At 39.6% G+C, this 27,528-nt stretch overlaps 1 protein-coding gene across 3 annotated transcripts in view; it reads left to right on the top strand.

The window, feature by feature from the left end:
* The window catches only part of LOC143027640 (uncharacterized), a 32,747-nt gene extending 6,190 nt beyond the window's left edge, over nt 1–26,557 (top strand). For 2 of the 3 annotated variants that reach the window (XM_076189032.1, XM_076189031.1), the window contains 4 exons: nt 1–28; nt 18,515–18,810; nt 19,071–19,207; nt 22,673–26,557. The exon at nt 1–28 is cut by the window's left edge. In XM_076189032.1, the coding sequence (XP_076045147.1) occupies nt 22,778–25,894 (3,117 nt within the window). In that variant the 5' untranslated portion in view covers nt 1–28; nt 18,515–18,810; nt 19,071–19,207; nt 22,673–22,777 and the 3' untranslated portion in view covers nt 25,895–26,557. The remainder of the gene's footprint in view (nt 29–18,514; nt 18,811–19,070; nt 19,208–22,672) is intronic. The other variant, XM_076189033.1, reaches the window with a different exon arrangement.
* Nucleotides 26,558–27,528: the final 971 nt, after the last annotated feature.

The following is a 27,528-nucleotide window of genomic DNA, read 5'->3' as shown; positions in this document are numbered from 1 at the left end:
AACATCATCGAGTCTTGTGCAACCTTAGGTGAGTTTACAACCGGCTTGTTATGATTTTGTGGGTCAAATTCCAGAACCACGCAAGTACCGATATTTAACACGTAACTTGCATTGTCTAATAGCAGTGGCGAATCTAGGACTATGAAAGTGGGGGGGGGGCAGTTCAGGGTCAAATTAGATGTGAGGGGGCATAGGAGATATTGAAAGCAAAATGAACCTTCACGGGTGGGGGAGTTCAGGAATATATACATACATATATATATATATATATATATATATATATATATATATATATATATATATATATATATATATATATACACACACATGCATACAAAACTCATTATATATATAGAGATATGAAGGCAGGTAAGAAGGCGCATAGTCGACTGACATTAATAAATTTAAGAAAGATAGGGGTATAGGGAAGATTGTAAGACATATAGTTTTCCTAACAGAAGTGTGGATAAATTATTTATTGACGAAGTCACCTGGGTAAAGATGGAATGTGTGCAAGAAAAGAAAGTCTCAACAAAAAGACTAAAATCCTAGCTTCAAAACGGAACAGGACCTTACGCGGAACCATTAGTGATTTCAATCTCATTTTTATTTGTTTATTTTTTTATTAATTTTATTTATTTATTTATTTATTTATTTATTTATTTATTTATTTTTTTTTTTGCACAATCACTTAAAAGTTTCTGGACAAGATAAAAATAGGATAAAAAAAAACAAAAAAAACTAAGGGGGGGGCAACCTGGGGGCCAGCTGTGGCCCCCCCTAGAATCGCCACTGTCTAATAGCTCCTAATCTAATATAGCCAAACCAAACCACAACTTTACACAAGGCGTGAGCCCATATGAAACGGACACAAATCACTATCGACAATTTTATGGGCCCACCAAGGCAAACTGAAGATTGTGTTAGGAGAAATATCTTTTGTGATTAACTCGGTTAATAAATTGTCACCATGAAATTGCCCATACGTTGAATTTTTCTTTTAGGTACCCGAAATCAGACATGATTCGATATATTTCGTTCAAGGTGACCTAATTAATGTGGTGATCAAAAGTGGCTATGTCGGAAAATACCATTATTTGACTGCGCTGTTTAAACGCTATTCAGTATATGTTTGCGAGATCTTTGTTTTTATGTCTTTTTTTTTCTAGTTTGATCGATGACATTACAATTGTTACAAAAATGACTGTATACCATTCCCGAATTGATTTTGGGACTATTTTTTAATGAGATTTTTTCTTTAACAGAATTGTCTTATTCGGAAATTACTTGTACATTAAGTGGCATTGGTCATTGAATTTGTTTATTTTGATTTTTTTCTTACCAATATCTTGAATTATGTTTAATTAATTTTCTAAGAATTTAGGTTTTCAGTCTGTATGCTCTAAGGTACTTAGAAGTGAAAAAAAAATACAGTTAAGTGATGATTTGAGAAATAATGGGCATAAGAAGGTATGGTAGTAGGTTTTCTATATACTTTAGTTCTAATACCACTATCATCCCTAACAATTTCTACATCCAATAATGGGAGCTTGTTGTTAGGTTCAATATCCTAGTAGAAATTAATGGATGGAATTAGCGAGTTTAATTTTAAGAGGAAAATTTCCATAGAGTGAGACTTTGGGCGACAATATAAAATATCATCAACACATCGTAGCCAAACTACGTTCCTTTCTTTGATGGAGGTTAGAAGATGGGTTTCAATGTATGCCATGTCAGTATTCGCTAAAATAAAAATGAGTTTCGCCCGGAACTCAAAGATCACAGACAGGTTCGACAACATATTGGCGAGGTGACGCCTATATAGAACTTGGTACAAGGTACACATTCTGAAGATGCGAAGGAAAAATGAGTTGTATACGTATCACGTAAACACATTTTTGACTTTCTACTCTGCATTTGAAATATCTAATTTTTTATGGTATGGTTACATTAAGAAAGGAACTTTATTACTGACTGATTCATGCGCTTATTGACGACCAATAGAGACCTACTTATATCCGAGGATATTTTGTCATACATACTTTCCTATAAGTGTAGCAGTTCTATTTTATATATTCTTACTTAGTATATGATTATAGAACAGCATTTGTGTTATATCCATGTAATCACAGACCTTCACAATGTGCTATATCTGCTTCTTCAAAGTGAAATGATTATGTTCAATATGCTGTGTCTCAGTGACCCTAATTTCACTTTGTGTACATATTTCTATTTTTTTTAATTTTACCAAGATTCCTCAGTTTATCTCCTGAATCATATGACATCCACGCTTTCCTTCTGATTATTCAGTTTTCTTATTATATTATTATATTTATCATTATTCATTGTACTTGCGTATCGTTGCCCGGTTTTTAGCCTATTTGTGCTAAATGATCAGATAGGGGAGAGCATTTAATAAGCTATTGCTTTGCTCTCTCCTTTTCAACAAATTGATATATATATATATATATATATATATATATATATATATATATATATATATATATATATATATATATATATATATATATGTACATCTTCAACATGAAAATGTAATGCGTGATATTTTCTTGAATAAACTGTGAAATTGAAATTGAATAGGGGCCACTCGCATCAAGTGCACGGAGAATATTGTAACGGACTTTGAGTATTAACATTGTAGGCCTTATCAACTGAAGAATTTATCATTGAAATTGTAGGACCATTGCCCTTAATTGATTGTATTATCGCGTACTACACGACAATAAAACTTCAATTTCGAACTCTTGCAAATGCCCTGGTTTTAAATTTATTGTGCCCCGAAATAGCTACTTTTGCACGTGATGTAACAGAGATGGATGAGAGACATAGTACAAAGTGTATCAATGTGCCTTCTCCCTTCTAATGGGAATGGCCGAGTCAAACTTTACATAAGATTAGACTAACCAACAGCGACAAAATTGCCTCATATCCTTGGAGATAAAGCTTACGAAGAGTGATGAAATAACATCACTGGAACTACCATAATTCAAATAGAAAGTAATAACCGTTACTAGCCCGAACTCACTATCGAATACATAAAAAAATGAGACTGCAAAAGACCATAAGGCCTGAACTAGGCAGTTCTCTGTCCCGTGCCATCTGCCATCCCCATCCATAAAGTTATGTAATCTTCCTTACCACACCCAGTTTCAGCGGTCACTACGTGGTTACTAAATCTATTCCTTTCATTAATCATTCTGTTGGTAAATCATTTCTTGCCTTTTTCCTTCTTAAACTTAAATTTGTTTAATTTAAACTCATTACTGTCACTGGGTTTAAATTGGACACTTTTTTGGTGTACAGTACGGTACATTACTTCTGTTGCATGTACTCTTCAACAGTAATCCCGCCCTCATAAAGCCAGTGGTTCTAATCATTTTTCACTCCATCCTCCCCTTCATGAATTCCCAACATTCCTGTGGCTTCCATTACTTTTTCTTCAAACTCCCACCACGCCAAAAAGGTAGAAAATGTAATACGATGATAATGAAGAGACCATTTACTTTATTACAAAGTTGGCAATCATAATTATGTATTTCTACCAGGACAGTGATGCAACTTGTTTTTATATTCTTGGTTCTTCACATTATAGAAATGCATAATTTGTAACAGCAAGCCATGCCCGTTTCCCTAAATTCTTGTCCTCGGACTTTTTTTCTTTTTATTGTTCAGATTCCTCACATTATATAGAAATGCATAATTTGTAACACCAAGCTATAGCCTCCGAGGTTGAGAACCATTGCCTAGGCTTACTATAAGCTGAGTATCATTCTAACAAACATAGGACTGTAAAAACTGCCCTCCTCGAAGGGGAAGGGGACCTGTAGATCAATGAATCCTGTGTCTTGTCTTTGCATACATTCAAGGCGAGTTAGATTAAGTCTCATAAGATGTTACTCATATTGGTTGACTTTCTCGTAGTGAATAATGTCTGAATTTTGCTTCATTGTGTGCTGCTAAGCGATTTTAATCAACCGGGGGGGTGAAAAAATTTGAAGATTCCGCCCTTCGTGTCTGTCCTCTCCCCCTCACCCGACCCCACCTGGACGAAAACGTTTTCTCGTGAGAGTGGCGCGGCGGGAGGAGGAGGTGGCTTAGCGTTGCGCTGTGGCTGTGGCTCTCAGACTTTGCCATCTAACGGAACTTGTTTATATTTGTTGGTACTCGTCGGAACTCCCATCGACCCCATCTCAAAATATAGATGGAATTTCCCTCAACACACACACACGACTATATGAAAGTGCAAAATTTAGTACAGCATTCAGCATCACAATTCTTACCTTTTTTCTAATGTGATGGGTGAGCTTGTTTCTGGCAACAGACCATCAAAGTAACTATGACTGCAGACGCATATCAGATATCAGGTGTTGCATCCAATTTCATTCGGTATTTGTTTTTGGTTGCAATAAAGCGAGAGAAATCTGCTTCACACATATACAGTATGTTGTAAAGGGAATATGTTTCAATATTCGTTTTGTTAATTCCAGGAAGGAAGGAGAGTTGTATTCAGTTTTCAAAGTAAGGTTAGTTGAAATGTCATTTAGCTGTAATTTTTTTTGTCACTGACAGATTCTGCTTCATTACATTATCCGCACTCCGATTTTTCTTTACACAGCCAATCCAGAACTCAGTCTTAAGAAGAAAGGATTCGATTCTGTCTTGGGCATTCAAAATGCTGATAGCAGAACCTTGTAATGATAAGTTTAGCTCGTTTAATTTCACAAATGTACCTGCAAGATAAGCCACTTTGCATACCCAGACTTCATCAATGAAATGGCTTGACAGAGAAGACTTGTGGTCCCTCAGAAATACTTCGTTCTCCTTTCTCAATTCATACACACGTGAAAGAATTTTACAGCGAGATAGACAACGCACCTATGTATGTAACAACAGTTATGTGAATGGATCCCATCTGACACAGAGAGGCAAACACTCAAGAATAAAGATGTAATTAACTACTTTGATTACTTCATCAAGTGTCTCTTTTAGATCACTTGGCATCTTTTTCACAGCTAACACTTCTCTATGAATACAGCAGTGCCTATGCTCCACAGCAGGTGCAACGTTTTTGATGACACCAATCACCTTTAGGCTTTTACTGAACCTGTCATTGCCTTTGCACCGTCAGTGCAGACAGCTATGCAGATGTCCCAACTAAGATTTTTATTTGATTTATTCATTTATTTATTTATTTATATATTTATTTATATATTTTTGTGTGTGTAAAGACCGTTTTTTTTTTTTTTTTTTTTTTTTTTTTTTTTCTTTAAGTCAGTGCCCAATATCTTAAATATACCCACTGTTCGTTTCCGTCTCCTTTGGGTTACCGCTTCTAAGAAAAATATTTTGACAATGAGATTTAAGACTAACCGTCACCAACACGCATAGTATATATATAGCTATAGTCGTGCACTCGCACAGTTTCCCTCTTTCCTCGAATGCTAAAGATTTCATCACTGTCACATTTCATTTTATTCATTACTGTTCAAATAAATAAATAATTATATATATATATATACATACATATACATATATATATATATATATATATATATATATATATATATATATATATATATATAATATACATAAAAAATATTTCTCTCTAAAACCTTCCAAGCTCCTGCTCCGGAAATGAGTCATCACCGGAAACACTAACTCCCGGGGACACATCTGACTCAGACTCAGAGAATCTTTACGAAATATTACCAAGAGAATCTTTACGAAATAACGCTAAGAGAATCTTTACGAAATATTGCCGAGAGAATCTATATACATAAAAACGGAAATACGGAGTTCTGACAAAAGAATCTTTACGAAATATTAATGAGAAAATATTTACGAAATATTGCCAAGAGAATCTTTACCAAATGTTAACAAGAGAATCTTTACGAAATATTACTAAGAGAATCTTTACCAAATATTGCTAAGAGAATCTTTACGAAATATTGCCAAGAGAATCTCCACTCCACTAACATAAAAAAATATTTCTCTCTAAACCTTCCAACCTCCTACGCAAGGCCCAACCCGGAAATGAGTCATCACCGTAAACACTAATATTACCATGGAAAAAGAAAGTGGTGCTAACAAGAAAAAGAGAATCTTTACGGAATTCTGACAAAAGAATCTTTACGAAATATTAATGAGAAAATATTTACGAAATATTGCCAAGAGAATCTTTACCAAATGTTAACAAGAGAATCTTTACGAAATATTACCAAGAGAATCTTTACGAAATATTGCTAAGAGAATCTTTACGAAATATTGCCAAGCGAAGCGAGCTACGCCGTAGGCCAAGCACACCTGGCGAAGCCAGGTCCGGGTGCTTGTATATATATATATATATATATACACATATATATACATATATATATATATATATATATATATATTTTTTTTTTACCACGGAATCCTTGAAAGGTTTCATGGAAATAAGACTTTTATTTATTTATTTATCTATTTACTTATTTTATTTTATATATTTTTTTATCCCTAGTATAACATTATTTCTCACCTGTGACTTAGTCTATATTCCTTACATTTGTTGATTAATTAATTTGTACTGGCTTGAATTGTTTGTAAAATTAATTTGTACTGGCTTGAATTTTTTGTAAAATCATTGTACAGTGATACCTTGAGATACTGTCGCCTTTACTTACGAATAATTTGAGATATTGTGTAATTTCTTTTTTAATTTACGCCCTAACATACGACGAAATTTTTGAGATGCGATGTGATGGTGCGCGATAATTTGAAACGCCAGCAGTAGGTGGCAGACTATTCGCTCGGCTCCCGACGATTCCTAACACCTCAGTTTGTGTGTTGTCTTCACGTTTACATCTTTGCTGTTTCTTCGTCGTGTTTGTACCTGTTTTGTGTATTATTATTTTGATATGTGTGCATAACCTTGGGTCACAAGGATAGTGAAAAGAGAAAAAATTATCTCGACGGAGGTAAAATATGAACTCTGGGGTTCCGTGGAACACAGTTTCAGAACCACTGCGCAAGGGGAGTGAAAGTGAGAGTGAAGCAAGGGAGTGGATGTGAGGGGCTGATATATATATATATATATATATATATATATATATATATATATATATATATATAATATATATATATATATATATATGTTGAGGTGTGAAGACAGAATGAGTGGTAGGGTGGTGAGTTTAAACGCCAAGATTCTTGGCGTTTAAACTCACCACCCTACCACTCATATATATATATATATATATATATATATATATATATATATATATATATATATATATATATATATATATATATATATATATATATATATATATATATATATTCCTATCATTCTGGCAAACGCCCGGCGAGTTGTAGTTGTCGAAAGGATGCCAGTGTAGTGAAGCTGAAAAAATCATCGCAAGTGATAGTAAAGGTTTCCGCGGTCTTAGGAAAAAATATACATACAAGATAAATAAGCAAACGAAGAGAAAGGTTTGGTGTAATTCGTTTTTTGATGTGTGTGTGTGTGTGTGTGTGTGACAGGAAACGAAATGTATGTAGATTTCTTGAAATTATAATTAAGGTGACCGTTTGGTCTGTTGTCAAGTAATCGAACCTAATTTCACTCCGGTCATTATCTTCTACTTGTCTAGCAGTCATATCAATTATATTTACACTCGTAATATTGTCCAATCAACCTTTGTTGTCTTTCAATTTAGATAATATTGTAAAAATACTGCATGTTTTACAGTGCTATTTCCCATTTCCATTTTTTGTATACTTTGGTTCTCTTAGTTCTTAAGGAACCTCAATGGAAATAAGACTTTTATTTATTTATTTATCTATTTACTTATTTTATTTTATATATTTTTTTATCCCTAGTATAACATTATTTCTCACCTGTGACTTAGTCTATATTCCTTACATTTGTTGATTAATTAATTTGTACTGGCTTGAATTGTTTGTAAAATTAATTTGTACTGGCTTGAATTTTTTGTAAAATCATTGTACAGTGATACCTTGAGATACTGTCGCCTTAACTTACGAATAATTTGAGATATTGTGTAATTTCTTTTTTAATTTACGCCCTAACATACGACGAAATTTTTGAGATGCGATGTGATGGTGCGCGATAATTTGAAACGCCAGCAGTAGGTGGCAGACTATTCGCTCGGCTCCCGACGATTCCCAACACCTCAGTTTGTGTGTTGTCTTCACGTTTACATCTTTGCTGTTTCTTCGTCGTGTTTGTACCTGTTTTGTGTATTATTATTTTGATATGTGTGCATAACCTTGGGTCCCGAAGGTAAGGACAAGGATAGTGAAAAGAGAAAAAATTATCTCGACGGAGGTAAAATATGAAATAATTGCAAAACATGAGCATGGCGTGCCGGTGAGTGACTTAGCCAAAGAAAATGGACGCAATGCATAAACAATATCCACGATCATTAAGCAGAAAAATGCAATAAAGAAGGTGCAGCCTTCCAAAGGCGTCACCATTATTTTGAAGCTTAGAACAGACCTACATAATGAGATGGAACGCTGGTGATTGTTACGGAAACAATAATCACAGAAAAGGCTATTGCTATCTTCCAAGACCTTAAACGTGACGCAGCTAAGAAGGAGGGAGAACCATCAGAAGGTATTGTTGGTGAGGAATTTAAAGGCACTCGTGGATGGTTTAAAAAAAAAAAAAAAACGAACTGGTATTCACCCTGTATTAGGCATGGAAAAACATCCAGTGCAGATGTTAAGGCAGCTGAAGACTTCATAAAGACTTTTGAATCTATTGTAGCTCAAGAAGGATACATGCCGCAGCAAGTTTTCAACTGCGATGAAACTGGGCTGTTTTTGAAAAAAAAAAAAGCCTAGGCGCACGTTTATCACCGCGGAAGAGAAGAGCCTAACCGGCCATTAGCCTATGAAAGATAGGCTTACTTTTGCCCTTTGCGCTAACGCTAGCGGCGACTGTAAAGTTAAGTCGGTAATTGTGTACCACTCTGAAAACCCCAGGGCCTTTAAAGCTAATAAATTTTTGAAGACAAATTGCAAGTTATGTGGCGAGCAAATAATAAGGCATGGGTGACCCGTCTTTTTTTTTTTTTTTTTTTTTTTTTTTTTTTTTTTTTTGTGGATGAACTTCGTTTTTGCCCCTACTCTCAAGAACTACTTAACGGAGAATGGTCTCTCGCTTAAGTGCCTCCTCTTGGATAATACTCCTGAGTATGACATTTTAGATGAATTCAAATTCATAAACGTTGTATATCTGCCCGCAAATACAACGTCTGTCCTCCAACCCATGGACCAACAAGTCACCTCCATTCGCTGCTATCACCTGTCTCCGTGGTATATGATAAATAACATTTATCATTGTTTTTATTTCATCATTTTGTGTTATTGCTCAAGTGTTTATCTATAAATTGTGCTTGTTTTCTGTAATTTAAGTTTGTTTTGGAGTAGTTTTGTATCACTGGAACGGATTAATTCTATTTCCATTAATTTAAATAGGAATAATTGCTTTGAGATACGGTTTTTTGACATACGACGGCGGTCACGGAACGAATTAATTTCGTATCTCAGGATATCACTGTATACTGAAATTAATCTATCTAGACTTCCACTTTCATGTATATCTGATCCCATTTATGCAAATTTTCTATATCGTCCATATTATGGAACTATATCAGCCTCGTGCCACTCTGGAATGTATTAATTTTGGTTTTCTTCAATAAGCTTTGCTAAATTCACTGGCCAACCTTTGCAAGCCCTCCTTTGTTTCTGCCAGCAGAACAAGGTCATTTGCATATACAACACTTAAGTCTGTGCGCTCCAAGAACGTTCAGAGTGCATCATGATTTACCCCTAGCCAAATCAATCTTTGTACATGCCCCTCTTATTTCCCATCTATGTGCTATTTGACTTTATATATATAGATATATATATATATATATATATATATATATATATATATTCTGTAAATAGTAAAGTATAATGAGCATCACTTTTTTAGAATTATAACAACGACTGGAATATATTCTATATGCAGCAGAGCTTTCTACCCATTTGCCACGCCGAGGTGTCACAGGCGACAGGTGGAATGAGTAAGTGCCTATTTCAAGGAGTCAGAACTTTTCTGATGAGCATCACACCACTGGAAGGAAGGATCATTTTTGAGGAGACGAGTGTCACGACTCATCTATGGGTCAGTCTAATCGCAACACGAATAAATAAATAAATAAGGCCGTGCGCAGTTCGGACAAATGACAGAGCTCAGGCAGGACGATCAACTCTTTGTTAAAATTAAATACTATTACAGTAACAAAAACAACACATAACCATAAATGAACATAGAATGATATAACAATGCATATGGCAATAAAAGGATTGATTTTTTACCAAGTAATTTGTATCGTATAATCAGATGGGCGAAATGAAGTCTTGATTATGGCGTAGACGAGTCTTTCCAACGGTCACTGTGGGCAAGATCTAAGAATATAAGGTCTAACCACTTCCGACCGAATTTCGAGGGAGTTGGCGCAGCGGGCCCGTGAACGTCACCTGGCTGTTCAAAGTGGGGTTAGCGGGTCCTATAGCTGTCAGTTGAAGCTGGTCCGTCGTTCGAAAATGACGTCGCCTTCGCTCGCACTGCTCCACGCAATTAGTTATATTCTGACAAATATTATATAAAATATATATATAAATATATATAAAATATTATAGTTCCTGTCTATATATATGATATATATGATATATAATATATATATATATATATAATATATAAAATATTATAGTTCCTGACTTGGCCTTTCACAGTTTTCTTCAGTGTATCACAAAGAGAAAATGGACTCATCCAAATGACGTCAAAAGCTGCGCAGAAGAATGTAAACGGTCTGACCTGTATATTTAGACCTTGACTGTGGGGAGGGGAGGGGGCGAATGGGTGGTTTGAGGTGAACGATAACTTCTGGTAGTGATACTTTGAGGTGCACAGTAACTTCTGGAAGGGGGCAGATTTTGATAGTCTTGTGGTAAGAAAAGCTCCTGGTAGTCATGAACAAATATATATTTACTATTTACCTGTTTGTTTATTATTTAACTATACCTATGCATTTATTTATGTATTTTATTTGTTATTTACATTATCATAGTTTTTATTTATTATTTTATTAGTAATATGATTTTTTTTTCGCATCCGACCTAGATATAGATCAAAAGGTCCCCTGTCGGCATGCTCCGCCTTTATAATCCTTTGTAATTTGATGATGTTTCTTAAATTGAGAAAAACGGAAGAGTCGCGTTGCTCGTAACCAAGTAACAATCTGGTTAGTGTCCGATAAATTCGGATAACGAAGGTTTGAACACCTCCTTTTGAAGATAGGTCGTAGTTATAGCCCAAAGGACTTGTATAGCAGAGTTGTCGTAATTCGACGCTGTAGAGAAATTCTACGTAGATTCAGATGGGCCCTGGGCTTCAACTTCTTTTCTTTTCTCTTTCTACTTTGTTCGGGACCTGTCTCTCTGTAGTCTCTTATTGACTTCTGTTGACTTTTGTCTCGGTCATCCTTGGCACCGCCCTTATATACTAAGCGAATGGGAGCCGACGTTCTAAACATGGCAAAACGTATTCAAAGTAGGTAGTTTGAATATCTTCAGCCGATGGGAAAGCAGAGCAAGCTTTTCCCGCCAAATCAGGAACGTTTCTCGCTGAGCGTTACCTGCGATCATACGTAAAGGGCGCTCTCCAACAGACTGGTATTGCGCAGTGATTAAACAGATCAAGTATATCTATACATATACATAATAAAAATTATAACATATTCACGCAAGGCGTGCCTTAAAATTACAAACAGGAGATTTTATTCACACAAGGGCGTGGCACAGCACAACAACAGGACTCTACTCACGTCAAGGACATGCCAACGAGTAAGAGGTGATGCAATGGAAGCAGTCTTTTACAAAAGCCCGATAGTATCCTGCCAATCCTAGGAAAGAACGTACTTGGTCAACTGTCTTAGGTGTAGGAAGGTTTGTAACAACTTTGTAGTGGGATGGTGTATTATGGTTGTAATATTATATAACTATGTACCAAAGTATGCACCTCTGTATAAAGCCACCTGGCGGGTTCCTATTAATGCATTTGTATTCTCCGCCAATGGATTGATATTCCCGCGCGTTTAAGCGTGGGGCACTATGTAAAGGCAGTGTTGGTCCTGCTTCGGTTGAGGGTACACGCTCGTGCCTTACTTCTGTACAAGGTGGTGAGCAGCGATTAAAAACTTTATTTGTGAGACATTTTAGTGACACTCTCAGTGACAAACAATCTAAAATTTATGCACAGGTGAACTGCGTAAATCATGGATGTTTCCGCGATTGTGTTTTTTTTTATTATTATTATTCTTTTTCGCCACTTATTTTACAAGCTAGGTTATTTAACTCTTCATGAGATAGTAATTATTAACTATTCCGGAAGTGAAAAAGAAAAAAATGAAATTGTGGACTAAATATTATTTTGATGGACATCGATTCAGGCCATTTTTGCCTCCGATTTTTTTAGCTCATCTCATCTCTTTGTTGTGCGTTACATTTACGTCGACCCAGACTGATGTCATCTGGTGCTAGGAGATTTCTCAACGTAATGTTGCAGTTTCCTACCTATCATAGCATTGTGCATGTGGATGTTGTCAGACGAGTATTGAGTTCCGAGTCCATGTGTAATCCATTAACTGGCGTGTTGTGAGACCGCCATATTGTTTGTATATTATAGTTACCCCTTTCAATAAGTAAGTTTACTATTAGTCTTCGTATGTCATGGGGAACTAATTTCTCTTAAACAATAGCGTCCTTTTTATGTAAATGCTCAGATTTCCATGCTTTTGTAGATGTGTGTGAGCCAGGATCACGTGTCTAGCTGTTGATCGGTAGCTAATCCCTTTGTGGGTGAGAGCCATACAGCATTCAGTGGTCTCCTATCCTGCCTTCCAAAGGTACTCCTTCAAGACGCAAATATCCCTCTCCAAGCAGACGACGCCAACATTTATTTGTGTTTCATTATTGGTTTGTGTATGTTTTTCTAATTTTATATGCATGTTGCTCAAAAGCAGCCGAACCATACCTGCCCCTATAGTTTTTAGTGATCATCTCAATATGTCTTGTGACAAAGTTCCCTCTTTTTTCCAACGGTAACACAATGGCAGCCTCAGCTATGGCTCATCCTACTATTACCTTATTACACCAGGACCCGTTTGTTACTAAATTCTCTTATGAGGATCCTAATTATTCAATATCTGCATTTATTCAATAATGTGAGGATAGTATTGTCAACACTAACGTCATTACAGTGTCCAACAAAATATCTTTTGTCAGAGCTCAACTTGTTCCTAGCTCACTAGCCTCTGAGATGATGTCAGCTTCATGTGTCAACCCTAGAGGTTTAAGCTATGATTATGTCACCTTCAAGGCGATTTTTCCTAAGGCGTTTGATACAAACCTGTTAGGTGATAATTTTTTTCTGGTGCTTCAGGTTGGCTGACGTACTCTCTTCCTCTATGGGCACTGAATTTTTATGTGTACTCTGGTTAGAGCCACTACGGCGGCCTCTGAAGCATTATATTATTTGATACATTCATTTTGGACAGATAACAATTCCATTACTCTAGAGTGACTCTGACTTGTTTTGGAGTATCTATTCAACATTTCATTTTTCGCTCCTTGTGAACAAAGGATTGCTCCTCTTAGTTATCAGACAGATGGATATTTGCTATAATATGCAACAAAACTTTCTAGAAAGTTAGAAAAAATCGCCTCATCGTGCCTTGCTAGCTCCTGCACTACTTAGTTATTCACAACAGACTACGGAGGATCCTACTCCTCTACCAACTGTTTTTGAGACCTCTGTCTTCGAAATATACGCAGAGCACTCCAGCATTTCCATATCTATCTAGCATGCATGCACGTATTGTAACAAAGTAGGTCATTCTTGTATTTTCAGTTTCCTTCGTAAGCGTTATGAGCGAAAGTCTAAGTAGACTCCGATACGTAGACGTTTTACCAATTCCTCTTTTAGCATCTGTCACATATATTCCCATATATGTAATGTGGGAATAGTATTACTTTGGATAACGGCGCCCCGCGATAACGTGGGCGTCAAATTACAGGACGAGTACTGAGGAGGCGTGGGAAGGAGGCCCATCCATACAATGGAGTATTTGTTCTAACACTCAGCCTAGAACGAAGGAGAACGTTTTTAGTTAATTGACCAATGAGGTTCAACCACCATAGACGCAATTCCCATGGGCCAATCAGAGGATTTTGTAGAGAAGAACCAGAGCGCCTTAGGCGTGTCAGAATCAGTTTTAGAATAGAGGGTACGATGTAAAGGTGTCGCCTCGAAGGTGTCGTCGGCTGAAGTAAGTCCTCTGTACTCCCCCTGTATTAGTCTTAAGACAATAACTCAGCTATTTTAATCTAGTGTTTCATGTAGTGGTGTGAAATGTCTATAGTAGTGACTTAGACAGTATTTTTCGTTGGTAAAGTATTAATTAATTAATTAATCTTCTTTCACCCCCGTTAAAAGTTTTCGAGCGGGAATCTTCTGTTTTGAAACCTATTTTACCCATTTGAATGGAAACTTATTCACTTGAATATTCAGTGATTGTAATCCTTCATGTAATCCTATTAACTTTAATGAATAGTGTTAAACGTTATCTGTGCGTTTCATTTTTCTTGATTTTTATGATAATATAAAATCAAGTGGCGACCTTGTAATTTCTATTGGAGTTATCCCAAAGACATGGGGTCTTGGGAACTCAGTCACCCATTCACTCTTACTATGTGTTACGAGTCTGACAACTTTACAATTTCTATTTGAGTTATCCCAAAGACATGGGGTCTTGAGAACTCATTTCACATACTTAATCTATTGCAAGTCAGATATGTGAGCGAGATTCGTAACACATCGCACATGACTTTTCAAGAATGTCGTTTCAACCTCAATCTAGTTGCTGTCATATCCATGATCTGGAAGTGTGACGTCGTTAATACGCCTATAATCCACAACAGAGCGGATTGATCCGTTCTTCTTGGTCACAAGAAGAAGCAGGGAGTTCCACTCGGAACGAGACTCCTGGACAATACCCTCACTCAACAGTTCGTCAACTAGATTCTGGGCTACAAGTCTACGAGAATGAGGCAACCTGTAAGAAGGTACGTAGACTTGACGCACCCCTGGTTTAAGATCAGTGCTATGGACAACATAATCCGTAACTCCCAGTCGTTTCCCAGGTAAGGCCAGAGCTTGACGATGTGTCACGGTCTTTTACCTCAGGAAAATCAATGTCACCTACATCTACATATGTCGTATACTGAGAGGCTAAACGAGCTCCCTTTCATGTGTAGACGATTGAATAAAAGCTGCTATGATAAGAAGTGAGTCCTGGACAGTGTCAACATCAACGACATCAAAAGAACCCAGTCAGTCTTTGGGATTTTGATACGGGCGCTTGCGAAAATGGGACTGAGTATCCCTGGGGATTGAACTATTTTCTGTTCTAAGCTTCAAAACATTGGAATACTGATCAGAAGAATGGCTACACTGTCCATGAACAAGGCAGTAGCTAGATTGAGGCTGTAATGACATTCTTGAAAAGTCATGTGTGATGCTAGAAGAGGAATTAGTGAAACGTCTACGTACAGGAGTCTGTTTAGACTATCGCTCATGACGCTTACGAAGGAAACGGAAAACACCAGAAAGACCTGTTTTGTTACAATACGTGCATGTAAGCACGGGAGATACAGATGGAGATGCAGGAGTGCTTTGCGTAGGTGTCGAAGACAGAGGTGGTGGAGGAGTAGTAGGAACACTGTGAATGACAAGGTAGTGCAGGAGCCAGCAAGGCACGATGAGGCAATTCAACTTTTTAGAAAGCTTTGTTGCAGATGTTAGTAAAAACTAATCTGTCTGATAACTAAGAGAAGATGCCACCCTTCGCTTATATAGGGCGAGAAACAAAATGTAGAATAGGTACTCCAAAACAAGTTGGAGTCTAATGTAATAGAATTTTGATCTACCCACTGTGAATGTATCAATGAATGTAATGCTTCAGAGGCCACCATAGTGGCTCTAGCCTGAGCACTCATAAAAAAAAAAATCAGTGCCCATAGAGGAAGAGAGTACGTCAGCCAACCTGAAGCACCAGAGAAAAGTATCACCTAACAGGTTTGCATCAAACATGAAAATTCGCATTGAAGGTGGCGTAATCATAGTTTAAAGCTCTAGGGTTGACGCATGAAGCTGACATCATTTCAGAGGCTAGTAAGGTACACGTTGAGACCTTACAAAAGAAATTTTATCTGACCCTGTAATGACGTTAGTGTTGATGATACTATCCTAACATTGTTGAATAAATGCAGATGCTGAATAATTAGGATCCTCACCCGAGAATTTTACAAAAGAAGGGTCCTGGTGCAGTAGAGTAACAGTGGGAGGGGTCATGGCTGAAGCTGCCAAATGGTCACTATATAAAAATGATGAAACTTTGTCACTAGACATATGGAGAAGATCACTGACAGATATAGGGGCAGGTATGGTTCGTCCGCTTCTGAACAACATGTATATAAAATGATAAAGACATGTACAGTCCAGTGATCAAACACACATAAACGCTGGCGTCGTCTGCTTGGAGAGGGATACTTGCGTCCTGAAGGAATACCTTTGTAAGGCAGGACAGGGGACCACTTAATGTAGCATGGCTCTCATCCACACAGGAATTAGCTGCCGATCAACAGCTACGCACGCGATCCTGGCTCACACACACCTATAAAAGTATGGGGTTATAAGAAATTATATAAAAAGTCACTATTGGCTAAGTGAAATTACCCTCGGCATAGAATACGAAGAACGATAGAAAGCATAAATATTAAGAAGTGACCATAACATACATCAACGGTAATATACAGACAATATGGCGGACAACAACAACACGCCAACTATAGAGTCCCACATGGACTCGGGAACACAATACTTATCCGACAACATTCACGTGCACAGTAAAGATGATTATAATAATAATAATAATAATGATAATAATAATAATAATAATGATAATAATAATAATAATGATAATAATAATAATGATAATAATAATAATAATGATGATAATAATAATAATAATAAATTCATTTGGCAAAGAATATACATGAAGTGCAGATAATGACAAGAACACATAGTTCGAAATAATAATTGCAATTGCCGAGGATAACACAAAAGAGCATGTACGCTTATTTCCATTGTGTTCCTCAAGGATGTTGCTGGAGTTACTGCAGTAATACGATGAGAAATCTCGTAGCACATTAATAATAGTCTGGGACGATTTTAAAGTAGCTTTAAGTGGCGAAGAGACGAGATTAAATTCGGAGACAAAATTGCGCGAGTCAATGTCCAGCAAAATAATATTAAACAGTCAACAAATTCACTTTACTCACATCTGCAATAGTCAATTATTTGCAACCGCATGCATTGCAGTGCTTGTATGAACCTAGCTGTCAGAATGAGTGAAAGAAAAAAATACGCCCTCAAACCTCCGCGAAATCATATAGTTCACTTGCGCACAAGTCACAAATAAATCGTCACTGAAATGCCTCACAAAAGAAATATGAAAATTTTATTTGCTACCACCATTTAATATAATGGTGGTTAAGAAAATACGGACAAGTTTCTTGTAAGAGTTGTATTAACAAAAAAAAAAAAAAAAAAAAAAAGAGAGCGAACGTGTTCTCTCGCCTAAGGCGGTCAAAGAATTGATGCCACATGGCATCAGGCAAGACCATTAGCGAAAACCCAATATATGGTTCCACACAAATACAATTTTATACACATACATTATTACAAATATAACACACTTGACACGCGCCCGCCACAAACTTTATGGATAGAGATGAAGGATGGTAAGGGATATGGAACTGTCTAGTGTAGGTCATATGGTCTCCTGCAGTCCCCTCTATAGTTTTGTTTTTATGCCCCAGGTTTTATTAAAGCATTCCCTACACATGCCTACCATTCGATCTCATCCAGAACAATCGTAATCTCTTTGAATTATTGTTTTATTCTCCAACCCTATAAGTCTCGGTGGCTTATGGTCCTACACAAGTGATTTTAGAGACTGCCAGTATATCCGCGGCGTTTATTGTCACCATAAAAGTCCATTTCTATGATGTAGGGCATTGCCGATGCTGCCTCCCATGTTCACTAACTTACTCATCATATGTATAACACACAACGACGCAGTTTTGTTATTACAGTGTACTGGAGATCAATAATTTTGTGATTGCTACAAACTGTCCTCTTTTTTTTTTTGTTCACAGCTAGAAATTTCGGATCTGGGGGTCGAAAGGTCAAGGATCCATGTTCACTAACTTACTCATCATATGTATAACACACAACGACGCAGTTTTGTTATTACAGTGTTCTGGAGATCAATAATTTTGTGATTGCTACAAACTGTCCTCTTTTTTTTGTTCACAGCTAGAAATTTCGGATCTGGGGGTCGAAAGGTCAAGGATCCATCCACTTCCCGAGATGCATAACATGTAAATGCACCACCCACCAAGTGCAATGTGGGGCATTCGCTCTCATCTTGATACTTTGAAATCAAAACCTACCAAAGGATATACCTCTAACTAATGAGACAGGTCACAGTTCTCCCTTGCATGAGCGTGATAGGTCGGTGCTGCACCATACAGACCGTTTGTGACTCCCAAGTTATAAGTGCAACTTTGTCAAAAAGTGCCAATGATATAACCCACGGCACCGAGATTGAGGTAAGAATGTAATCGATATTTCAACAGTGTTGTTAGCATAAATGTATAATGGCCAGCAGTTGTTTCACTTCAACCCGTCTCATTGTTTTATGTCCTACGGAACCACGAACCACACATATTTTGACATATTTTGCCATATACTCTGACATAAGGATTTATTCATCTATAATTGCCTCGTATAAATAAACACGCCGGCATAAGTTCTTGTGATTTGGTAATGATGGTATGCACGTAATGAGAGAGAACATACTGTACCCTAGGATGCACGAGAAGAGACTTGCCGAAGAGCCACCAGGAAGTCCTTGTGTCTCAGACTTCAATCAAATATATGTTGTATCATCATGACATCGGCCCATCGTTGCTAATAATGTCAGCAACTCCTTCTACATTATGAAAGGTATGTCTTATTTTTAGGATATATGATCATTGCTTGTATTCTAGGCGACTGAACACAAGAAATTAGTATATCAACTTACTGTATTCCTTACTCTTAAGGCAAGATGGAAACGTGTTCCCCTGGCTATTTTTGAAATGCACAAACACACAACACACAAAAGAGGAACAAGGCTGTAAGGTAGTTTCTTGAGAGAGGGACATTTATGTTTTTGAAGCTGGGCACTGGAGATGAGCTGCTGATATTCGGCGGTCAGGCCGATCAAAGGCGACTGCAAGGCGGAAGGTGGGTCAGAATCAGGTGTAGCTTATGGCTGAGTATGAGGTAGAGTCGACTGGGTCCGAGGAAGGCTGAAATTGTGACTACTTGCTTCCGACCACCGGGAACACTTTTCTCTTTACACCCGTGAAATGATTCGGAGGTCGTGAACGCTTAGATTATTTTTGGGCAGGGAGATCGTCAAACGCAGTTAGTTGGTGACTTTACCATACGAAATTTGAACTGGTTGATCTCCCTGCCTGGGTGAACTGCCTGAGCGTAGAACATCCGTAGTACGGAGAGAGGCCCCCGAGTGCGTTCTCGCCATGGCCCTCGCGGCGTTGGTTCTCTCTCTCTCTCTCTCTCTCTCTCTCTCTCTCTCTCTCTCTCTCTCTCTCTCTCTCTCTCTCTCTCTCTCTCTCTCTCTCTCTCTCAGGTGGGTGACCTAGGTAAAGTTGAGACCTTGGTCAACCCAGCCGTCCAGATAGTGACAGAAGTGGGTCCGCGTCAACCTGACGCTCTAGATGCGGAGATGGGAGCCCAGGGTAATAGCCTTGGACTTGTATGTAACTGGCATTTGCCGACATCTATCAAAAGAAACACTGTGTGAGGACGGAACCTTTAATAGTACAACGTTTCGCTGATAAAGCTGTAACAATCAAAACGTCGTATTAATAAAGCCTCCGTCCTCATATAATGTTTCTTTTGGTATCCCTGGACTTCTTAACTGAAACCTTGAGGTCCAGCCTCTCGCGTTTGTCAATGCCAAGCGTTTCCTGTATCTAGGTGATCTTATTACATAGGCCAGTGGTAATAAGTCGGCGTAGCTGGGAAGCACCGTGCCACCCCGGAAAGGTAGGCGTGCCGGCTGCTCCATCAAATGTTGAAGAAGGCTAGGCTGAGGACCCTACCCAGTGATGTGCCATTCTTCAGTTCCCGGTAGGCGGGACGGTGGTACTGGAACTTGACCCGTGTAGAGAGAAAGAGCGAACCTTCCACACTTGCTGGGCTTTGTTGTACGGATAACCATGTCGACAACAGTGACACTCCCTCACTGTTTGTTTTCCAATCACATTTTGACCTAATCCCTCCGCACTTGCCCTCTTTTTCTCAGAATCGTTCCCGCAGCCAGGATACATAGTGCAGCTTTACTTCTCTTCTTCATCGTAATCTGCCTAACAATACCGTGTAGACAGCCCGTCCGGAAGGTATTCATTACACCGTTCTATTGCAGCCTAGCTGAGAGTTTAGCCTTGGTTGCCGGGTAAGGAAGGCTGCACAAATCGGTAGAGTAGTGCTGCTGCTGACTACGTTCGGGCTGCTCTTCGCCTCGTCGGTTCCGACCTCCCCCACTGTGTGGCCGTGGAGGTGCTCTAGGCACCGGGATTGCCACGCATAGTGCTTAGGCCGGAGGCAGACGAGCGACTCTGTGGCGCCACATCGGTGTGTGGTGGGGATGTGGCTTCCTATATGTTTCCATTGTTTAGAAGCGAAGCCGCGCACACGCTCGCCACAAAGTCGCTCGTGTGCCCGGCTTCGCTTCTAAACAATGGGAATCTATGGGAGGCCACATCCCCGCCACACACCGATGTGGCGCCACAGAGTCGTTCGTCTGCTCCCGGTTACTGTGACAGCTGGAGCCCTGAAGTGTGGTGGCCTGGTTTGCCTTATACTCCTTCAGACACACCTCCATCCTGGCTTCATACTCCACACTTCGTGGTGAAGGTGCAGTAACTGGAGGTGGCTGAAGCGCCATCACTCATGATACAGCACAGGTTCCCTGCTGTACGATCGTCGAGTAACCCATGGCCCAAGGTGCAACTTTTCTGTTAAAGGCCTGACGACCTCCACCAGTACCTGGCGAGTATGGACGTCGTCCCGGGTAGCACGGAGACTATCGGCAACAAGGACATAGAGATGTTCCTTTATCACCTCCACGGGCAAAGAAGAAACACTGCACTTCATGTGCCTCTCCGTGAGGTCCGGCAGCACTATTCTGGCAACGGGATCCTCAGTGAGGGCGTTCATTCTCAATGCACTATTTTCATCTCTGGGGTGCGTTTCACTTACAGTTTCGACTTGGTGGCCACGTTTAGGGTTAACGGCCTGGTATTGGCTGGTTTAGTCACTGATAACCCCAAGCCTTCATGAAATTGGGGCGGACTGCTGAAGAGCTAACACTTTGCGGTATCTCTTAGGAGGGCCGACCATTGTCCAACTGACGCTACCATCGTTGATCTCGCTGGTGCCGTCGTCATCCTGTTTGATATGTCATCTAAATACGGATTGATGTATTGGTCAACGTACTACATTGGACAAGAACCACTCGCACTCTTGAAAAACAAAATATGGAGATGTAGATTTTTCCCTTTTTCTCCCAATAATTTACCAGTGCAAACACAGACCACCGATCATATAGATTTGGGTTATTAAGACTTTCAAAAGAGCGAATTACGGCACCTACGAAATTTTCGTTCTTTTAATTTACAGTCTTGTACATGCACGCACACACACACACACACACACACACACACACACACACACACACACACACACACACACACACACACACACACACACACACACACACACACACACACATATATATATATATATATATATATATATATATATATATATTAGTATTCAGGAACCTCGCTTCACTATAGGATACAAATGCAAGAAAAACTATTGGAGAAAATAAACATTACACGATAAGATATTTCTGGTATTACATCTTCATACAAACTGTGCAGAAATTAGAAAACAGAACAACTTTTTATATACATTAGAACAAGAAAAAGAAGGGACGTGGGAAGCTTGGCCTCTGTTGGTGTCCCGCTTCCTCGCACAATCAATCTGGTCGGAATTGTCTCGTGACTAAATATGTGAACAATTTGTCCCATCAAAAATGTCCGTAGCTCAAGTTGATATTTTTAAATTATGTACCATAGATTGTGCATGATTCAATTACATTTCTTTCTAAATTATAATAATAATTATAATAATAATAATAATTATAATAATGATAATAATAATAATAATAATAATAACACATACAATAGGTTATTTATCATCCATTCTTGCCAATTTCACCGACAACGCTCCTCTCTTGCACTCAGCTTTTCACAGGTCAAATTCTTCGCTTTTACTTGGAGGTTATTATTATTAAAAAGACACTGTTTAATTTCCTTGCTTCTCTTGTTCAAGGATGTAGCCCAAAAGCAGGAAAAGGAAACAGACTTCCCAAAGGAGAGGCTGAAGCCACTTGAGCTTCAGAGTTCCCCATTTTGGAAATCGCTGTAAATTTTTGCCATGGCGGAGAAAACCTGTACCAAGGAGAAAACAGTAGGGCAACATAAACGGCAAGAGAACCCAACGGTCGTAGTATACGCCCTGAAAGAGAAACTAAATGATGAGATAAATCGCCATACCCTTATCCACCTCACCCTTCCAGAGGTCAGTAGTAAAGACAAGGCTGCGGAGGATGAAGGCAACACTTATAACATCGTGATGGTGGACGTATCTTACTCCATGGAAATGTCCTGGGGAGCTCTTGTATCTAGTTGGAACAGTCACGTGGCTACTTGCCTCAGGGGACGGACGGATATCTATATGTTCAGTAGGACTGTGAGCCACGTGCGGAAGGAGCCACGGCTCTTGAAAGAGGATTATATAGGAGGTAATACGGACCTTTGCATGGCGCTCTCGACCATCGAGAACTGCCTGAGAAACTGCCAGCAGAACATCATGAAAGTTTTCCTCATCACTGACGGGGCCCATACAGCCTCATCGCAGAACCCAGAGACGATCATCGAGAGAATGTCCGTGCCTGCGGGGAAAATGTGCGAAGTGTTCCTCTGGGGAGTTGGGAACTCTTTCCCTGTGCAGTGCAGTCTGGCAATTCGGTCACGCCTTCACAACGGGGGTGTGAACATCCCTACTTTGTTTTGGTCAAGGGACTTAAATGACATGACCAAGGAAGCAGAGGACATAGCGACCCATCTGATAGAGCCTAAGTTGCCAGTAAAGCTGAGTCGCACTGGCTGCCTCGCACCGGGACTTCCAGAGACCTATGATTTTCATATGGGAGACTGGGTATACATAGCGTGCGATCCGAGGAAAGTGGGGACCCTGAAAGTCTCCGTGAACAAGAAAAAGAGAATAAAGTGTCGGAGTATATACTGTCAGTTCACTATTGACATGCTTCTGAATTTCCTTATTCCTCAGTGGAATTCGCAGTTGATCCAGATACACACCTTAAAGAAACCTATTCCAAGTGGCGTGTTCCCATTCATGGAACGCCTTTTCCAGTTTTTCTATGATGAGATGTGCGAGATGCTAGTTGTTACAAAGGGGGGCATTAGCGAGCGACTCCTTCGTAAAGAGATCAAGACGACAAAGCTACAATTTCAGACACTTGTCAACCAGAGTATGGCTATCTTAACAAAAGAAAAATTTATGAACGAGGTGAAGCTAGCGGAAGCGATCCTCCAAACGACTGTTACAACTCGAAAACACACTCTCAAGGGTCTTAAACTGAAAGGCCATACAGAGGAAGACTATGCTAAAGACTGCAAAGTCTTTATGAGTATTTTCACCCGAGTTAAAGAAGAGCTGAAAGTCCTCCAGGTTACCCCGGAAGACTGTTGCCGAGTTACGATGACATCCACGATTGGCGACCTTAAGGACGAAGGATTTGTCGAACTCCTGAAGCTGAACAAATTCGAATTCCTTAAGAGCTTTTCCATATCAGGGATTCCTGTTTTTTCCCGAACACGAGACTCGACAGAGCTCAATCCTTGGTCTTATAAGATCGACAAGATATTGACATCCCCATTCACTGTTCTCAGCCAGGTGGCCATGGAAGAATTCGCAAGTGTGGATGGAGGAGCTGTGGGTCAGAAAGACAAGGAGGTACACCTTCAACAGGATAACGAAGACAGCATCTACAATGCTGTGGTTCCTGTATTTTCTGCTGATGCAGCCAAGGTAGTGGAGCCATTGGTTCGCACCAATCTGTATGCTATGTGTGCCAGCTTCGCTTTGCTCAAGAATCCGCACATCATAGATCACACCATCCACTTGGCAGGGCTTGCAGCCACCTGGATTAAAACGGTGTCCGATTACCCTGTGCCATCGGAGCGACCTAAGTTCATTAAAGAGCGCTTGGAGATGGTGGAGGTCACGGCTATGATCTATTTGGACCGCCCTAGTCTGGTCTTTTATTTAAAGGAGCTCTTAGCTAACCCTTCCCACGCCCTTATGACCGAGTCTCCTCGGGAGGATTCTAAGGCCAAACCCCTTAAGTGTGAGTCCTTGTTGAAACCTCTCTTTCTTATGCACTTGACTGTAAGGGCGGGGCGTTCCGTCGATCATCAGATCATGGTTACAATCGTGAGGATGATGGCAGTTGAGTTTCTGGGACGATGTCTTACCCACGCCGCCCATGGAAATCTGCCCTTCATTAAGTACTTTATGCATAGATTATTCAACAATGAGGAAAGATGGGAATGGCTTCGTATGCGCGTTCGCGATTTTTGCGAAGGAAAGTTACTTTCTGAAGAAAGTGTACTACAAAGAATTTACTTTCCTCAGATGATTGCAAAGTATGTAGATGGATTATTGTCAGAAAACAGTGAAGCTCAATGCAGTCTCTTTGCAGTTGCAATTGATGCTATGGAGCCGAAGGTGACGGGTCTGGAGAGTCTGTCTAGTGTCTCCAACTGCGGCGACGTAACTTGGAATCTTCTGCAGACATGTGCCCTCGAGTTTGGTGTCTCGAAAGCGGAGGTTGACGAGATCTTCAGTGAAAACAATGCATTTGTTTACACCTACCATGCCCTCACTTACACCAGCTCCAGAGAACGGATGTGTGCAACCATACTTGACTATGAAACCTGTTTGGAGAAGGTGAAGGCGAGGCTAGGAAAAGAGATGATGGGTTGCGCAAGAGAAATGATTCGAGAGGAACTCTGCTCGGCTTTCAGGAAGCGATGGCATGAAGAATACGACGCATGTCACGGTATAGACATCGTGGTCAGGCCCATGAGGCGGGAAGACATCGTCTGGGAGGCCAGAGCGAAGGGTATCGAAGTGACCATCGAGACGTTTGACTATGTGTTCGTCAACTACAACAAGAGGCTTGGACTGCTGCGTAATGCATGCCAGTCACCTTCCTGTCCCCACTATTTAGAGCCTCGCCGTTCGTTCAACCAGCACATAGCAGTCGAACGGCGTCCTGACAAGTTCCTGCATAGCTTCCATCACGTGGTCTCAGGCGAGCAGGATATAGACGCTAAGTTAGACCTCTTAATAACCTCCAACAAAGACACAGTCGAAACCACTCCTGAACTTTGTGCTCAGTATCGGAAGAATATTGAAACTCTAATGCTTTTGTACCAAGAGTTCAGAGTTGCCTCCGGCCAATAGGCATTAAAACACGTGAAGTACTAACCAGGAATACGGTGCTGATTAATGTTCACGAGGTTTGGGGGAAACAAGAAAATTATAAATTCGACCTTTCAGTCTACTTCCTTTCCAGCCAGTTGGGTCATTCGTCTGAGCAGTAATCAAGCTTTCGCAAAGGGGAGGCGTTTGTTGAGGGGTGGGAGCAATTGAAACTCGTCGTAAAGGGTCATGGGTCAGTGTTAATGGGTCACACCAACACGCCTCTCAACTGAGTCCCTCCGGCGATCCGACTTCGGGGATGATGACTGAAAGAAGAGAAGTTGCATTGTCTTGTCGGGGGGCCGGGGAGTTGGCCACGGGAAAAAGGCTAGAGGGTTAGTGAGATCTTGTCCTTTGGTTGGGTCAGAACTGTTGTACTGTTTTTGCTGGCTGAGCGGGTTAGGGCGTCGTTACTTGCGGCGAAGGTCGAGGTGAGGGCGGTTCGAATCCTGCCACCAGCGAAGTTGAACCAAGGGCATGGTTAATTAAATTCCACGCTACAAAGTCCTCTGTGAGGGGCACCGTCCTAGCCTTCCGATAGGTGGAAGTGTGTGACGTTAAACCATATCATCATCAGCATGTGGTCCAAAGCCATATATATATATATATATATATATATATATATATATATATATATATATATATATATATATATATATATATATATATATATATATATATATATCTGGGGTGGACAATTCCAGTTTTACAGTAATTGCCCAATGGGATCCTTTGGGGCAACTCATGGTCGCCCGCAGACGAAATCTGGGTGTCTTGTGCTCGCGGGTGACCGAATTGTCCACCCCTTATATATATATACATATATATATATATATATATATATATATATCAATATATATATATATATATATATATATATATATATATATATATATATACACACACACACCGTGTGGGCAAGTCCCAATGGTGCATAATTATCACTAATTACATTAGGTTGAGTCAACATCAGGTCACACTGACTAGGCAGATTTGCGTGTCAGATCGTGGAGCGTTCTCTCTGACGCGTGCTACGTGGTCAATACAATGTTCGCCCGAGGTCATCACGTGGTTTGTACAGTCTCATCGGCAACGGGTCAAACCTGTGACACTATGATTCTACTTACAGTCCTTAAGAAACGCTGGAGGGCGTGTGCCAGACAAGAAGGATTATGGTCGCAAGGCCACAGGTGCCAGTAAAATAAAACGCATGCCTATTTTTTTACTTCCCACTCTGTGCTAGCTTTGCATTGCTTACAGGGTTAAACCTCTCACGAATAATACTTTAGTGTTGATAGCTTAGTCGTTGCAGCTGTTTCAGTGGGACTACATCTCGCTTTTATGGCAGCAACTTCAGCCTGGGGGTGTTGCCATATATGTGAGTCTCATTTATTTAACCGCAACCTTATGCTGAGAAAACCTTTCTCATAAACAGTGGGTGTAGATATATTTATAATATTTTTTATGTAAATAATATATACTTAATACTACTACTAATGCTATTACTATAGACAATTCACTCAAAGAATCTTAGTCGATCCTCCGTTTTCGGTTGGTAGCCCTGCTCACCCTTCCCTCGCTGAGCTGGCTGAAACCTCAAGTTTCCTTAAAATATA

The sequence above is a fragment of the Oratosquilla oratoria genome, chromosome 8 (genome assembly GCF_046742065.1).
Source record: "Oratosquilla oratoria isolate Oo_2021 chromosome 8, ASM4674206v1, whole genome shotgun sequence".
NCBI lineage: Eukaryota > Metazoa > Arthropoda > Malacostraca > Stomatopoda > Squillidae > Oratosquilla > Oratosquilla oratoria.
This window is presented reverse-complemented; position numbering and strand designations above follow the sequence as displayed.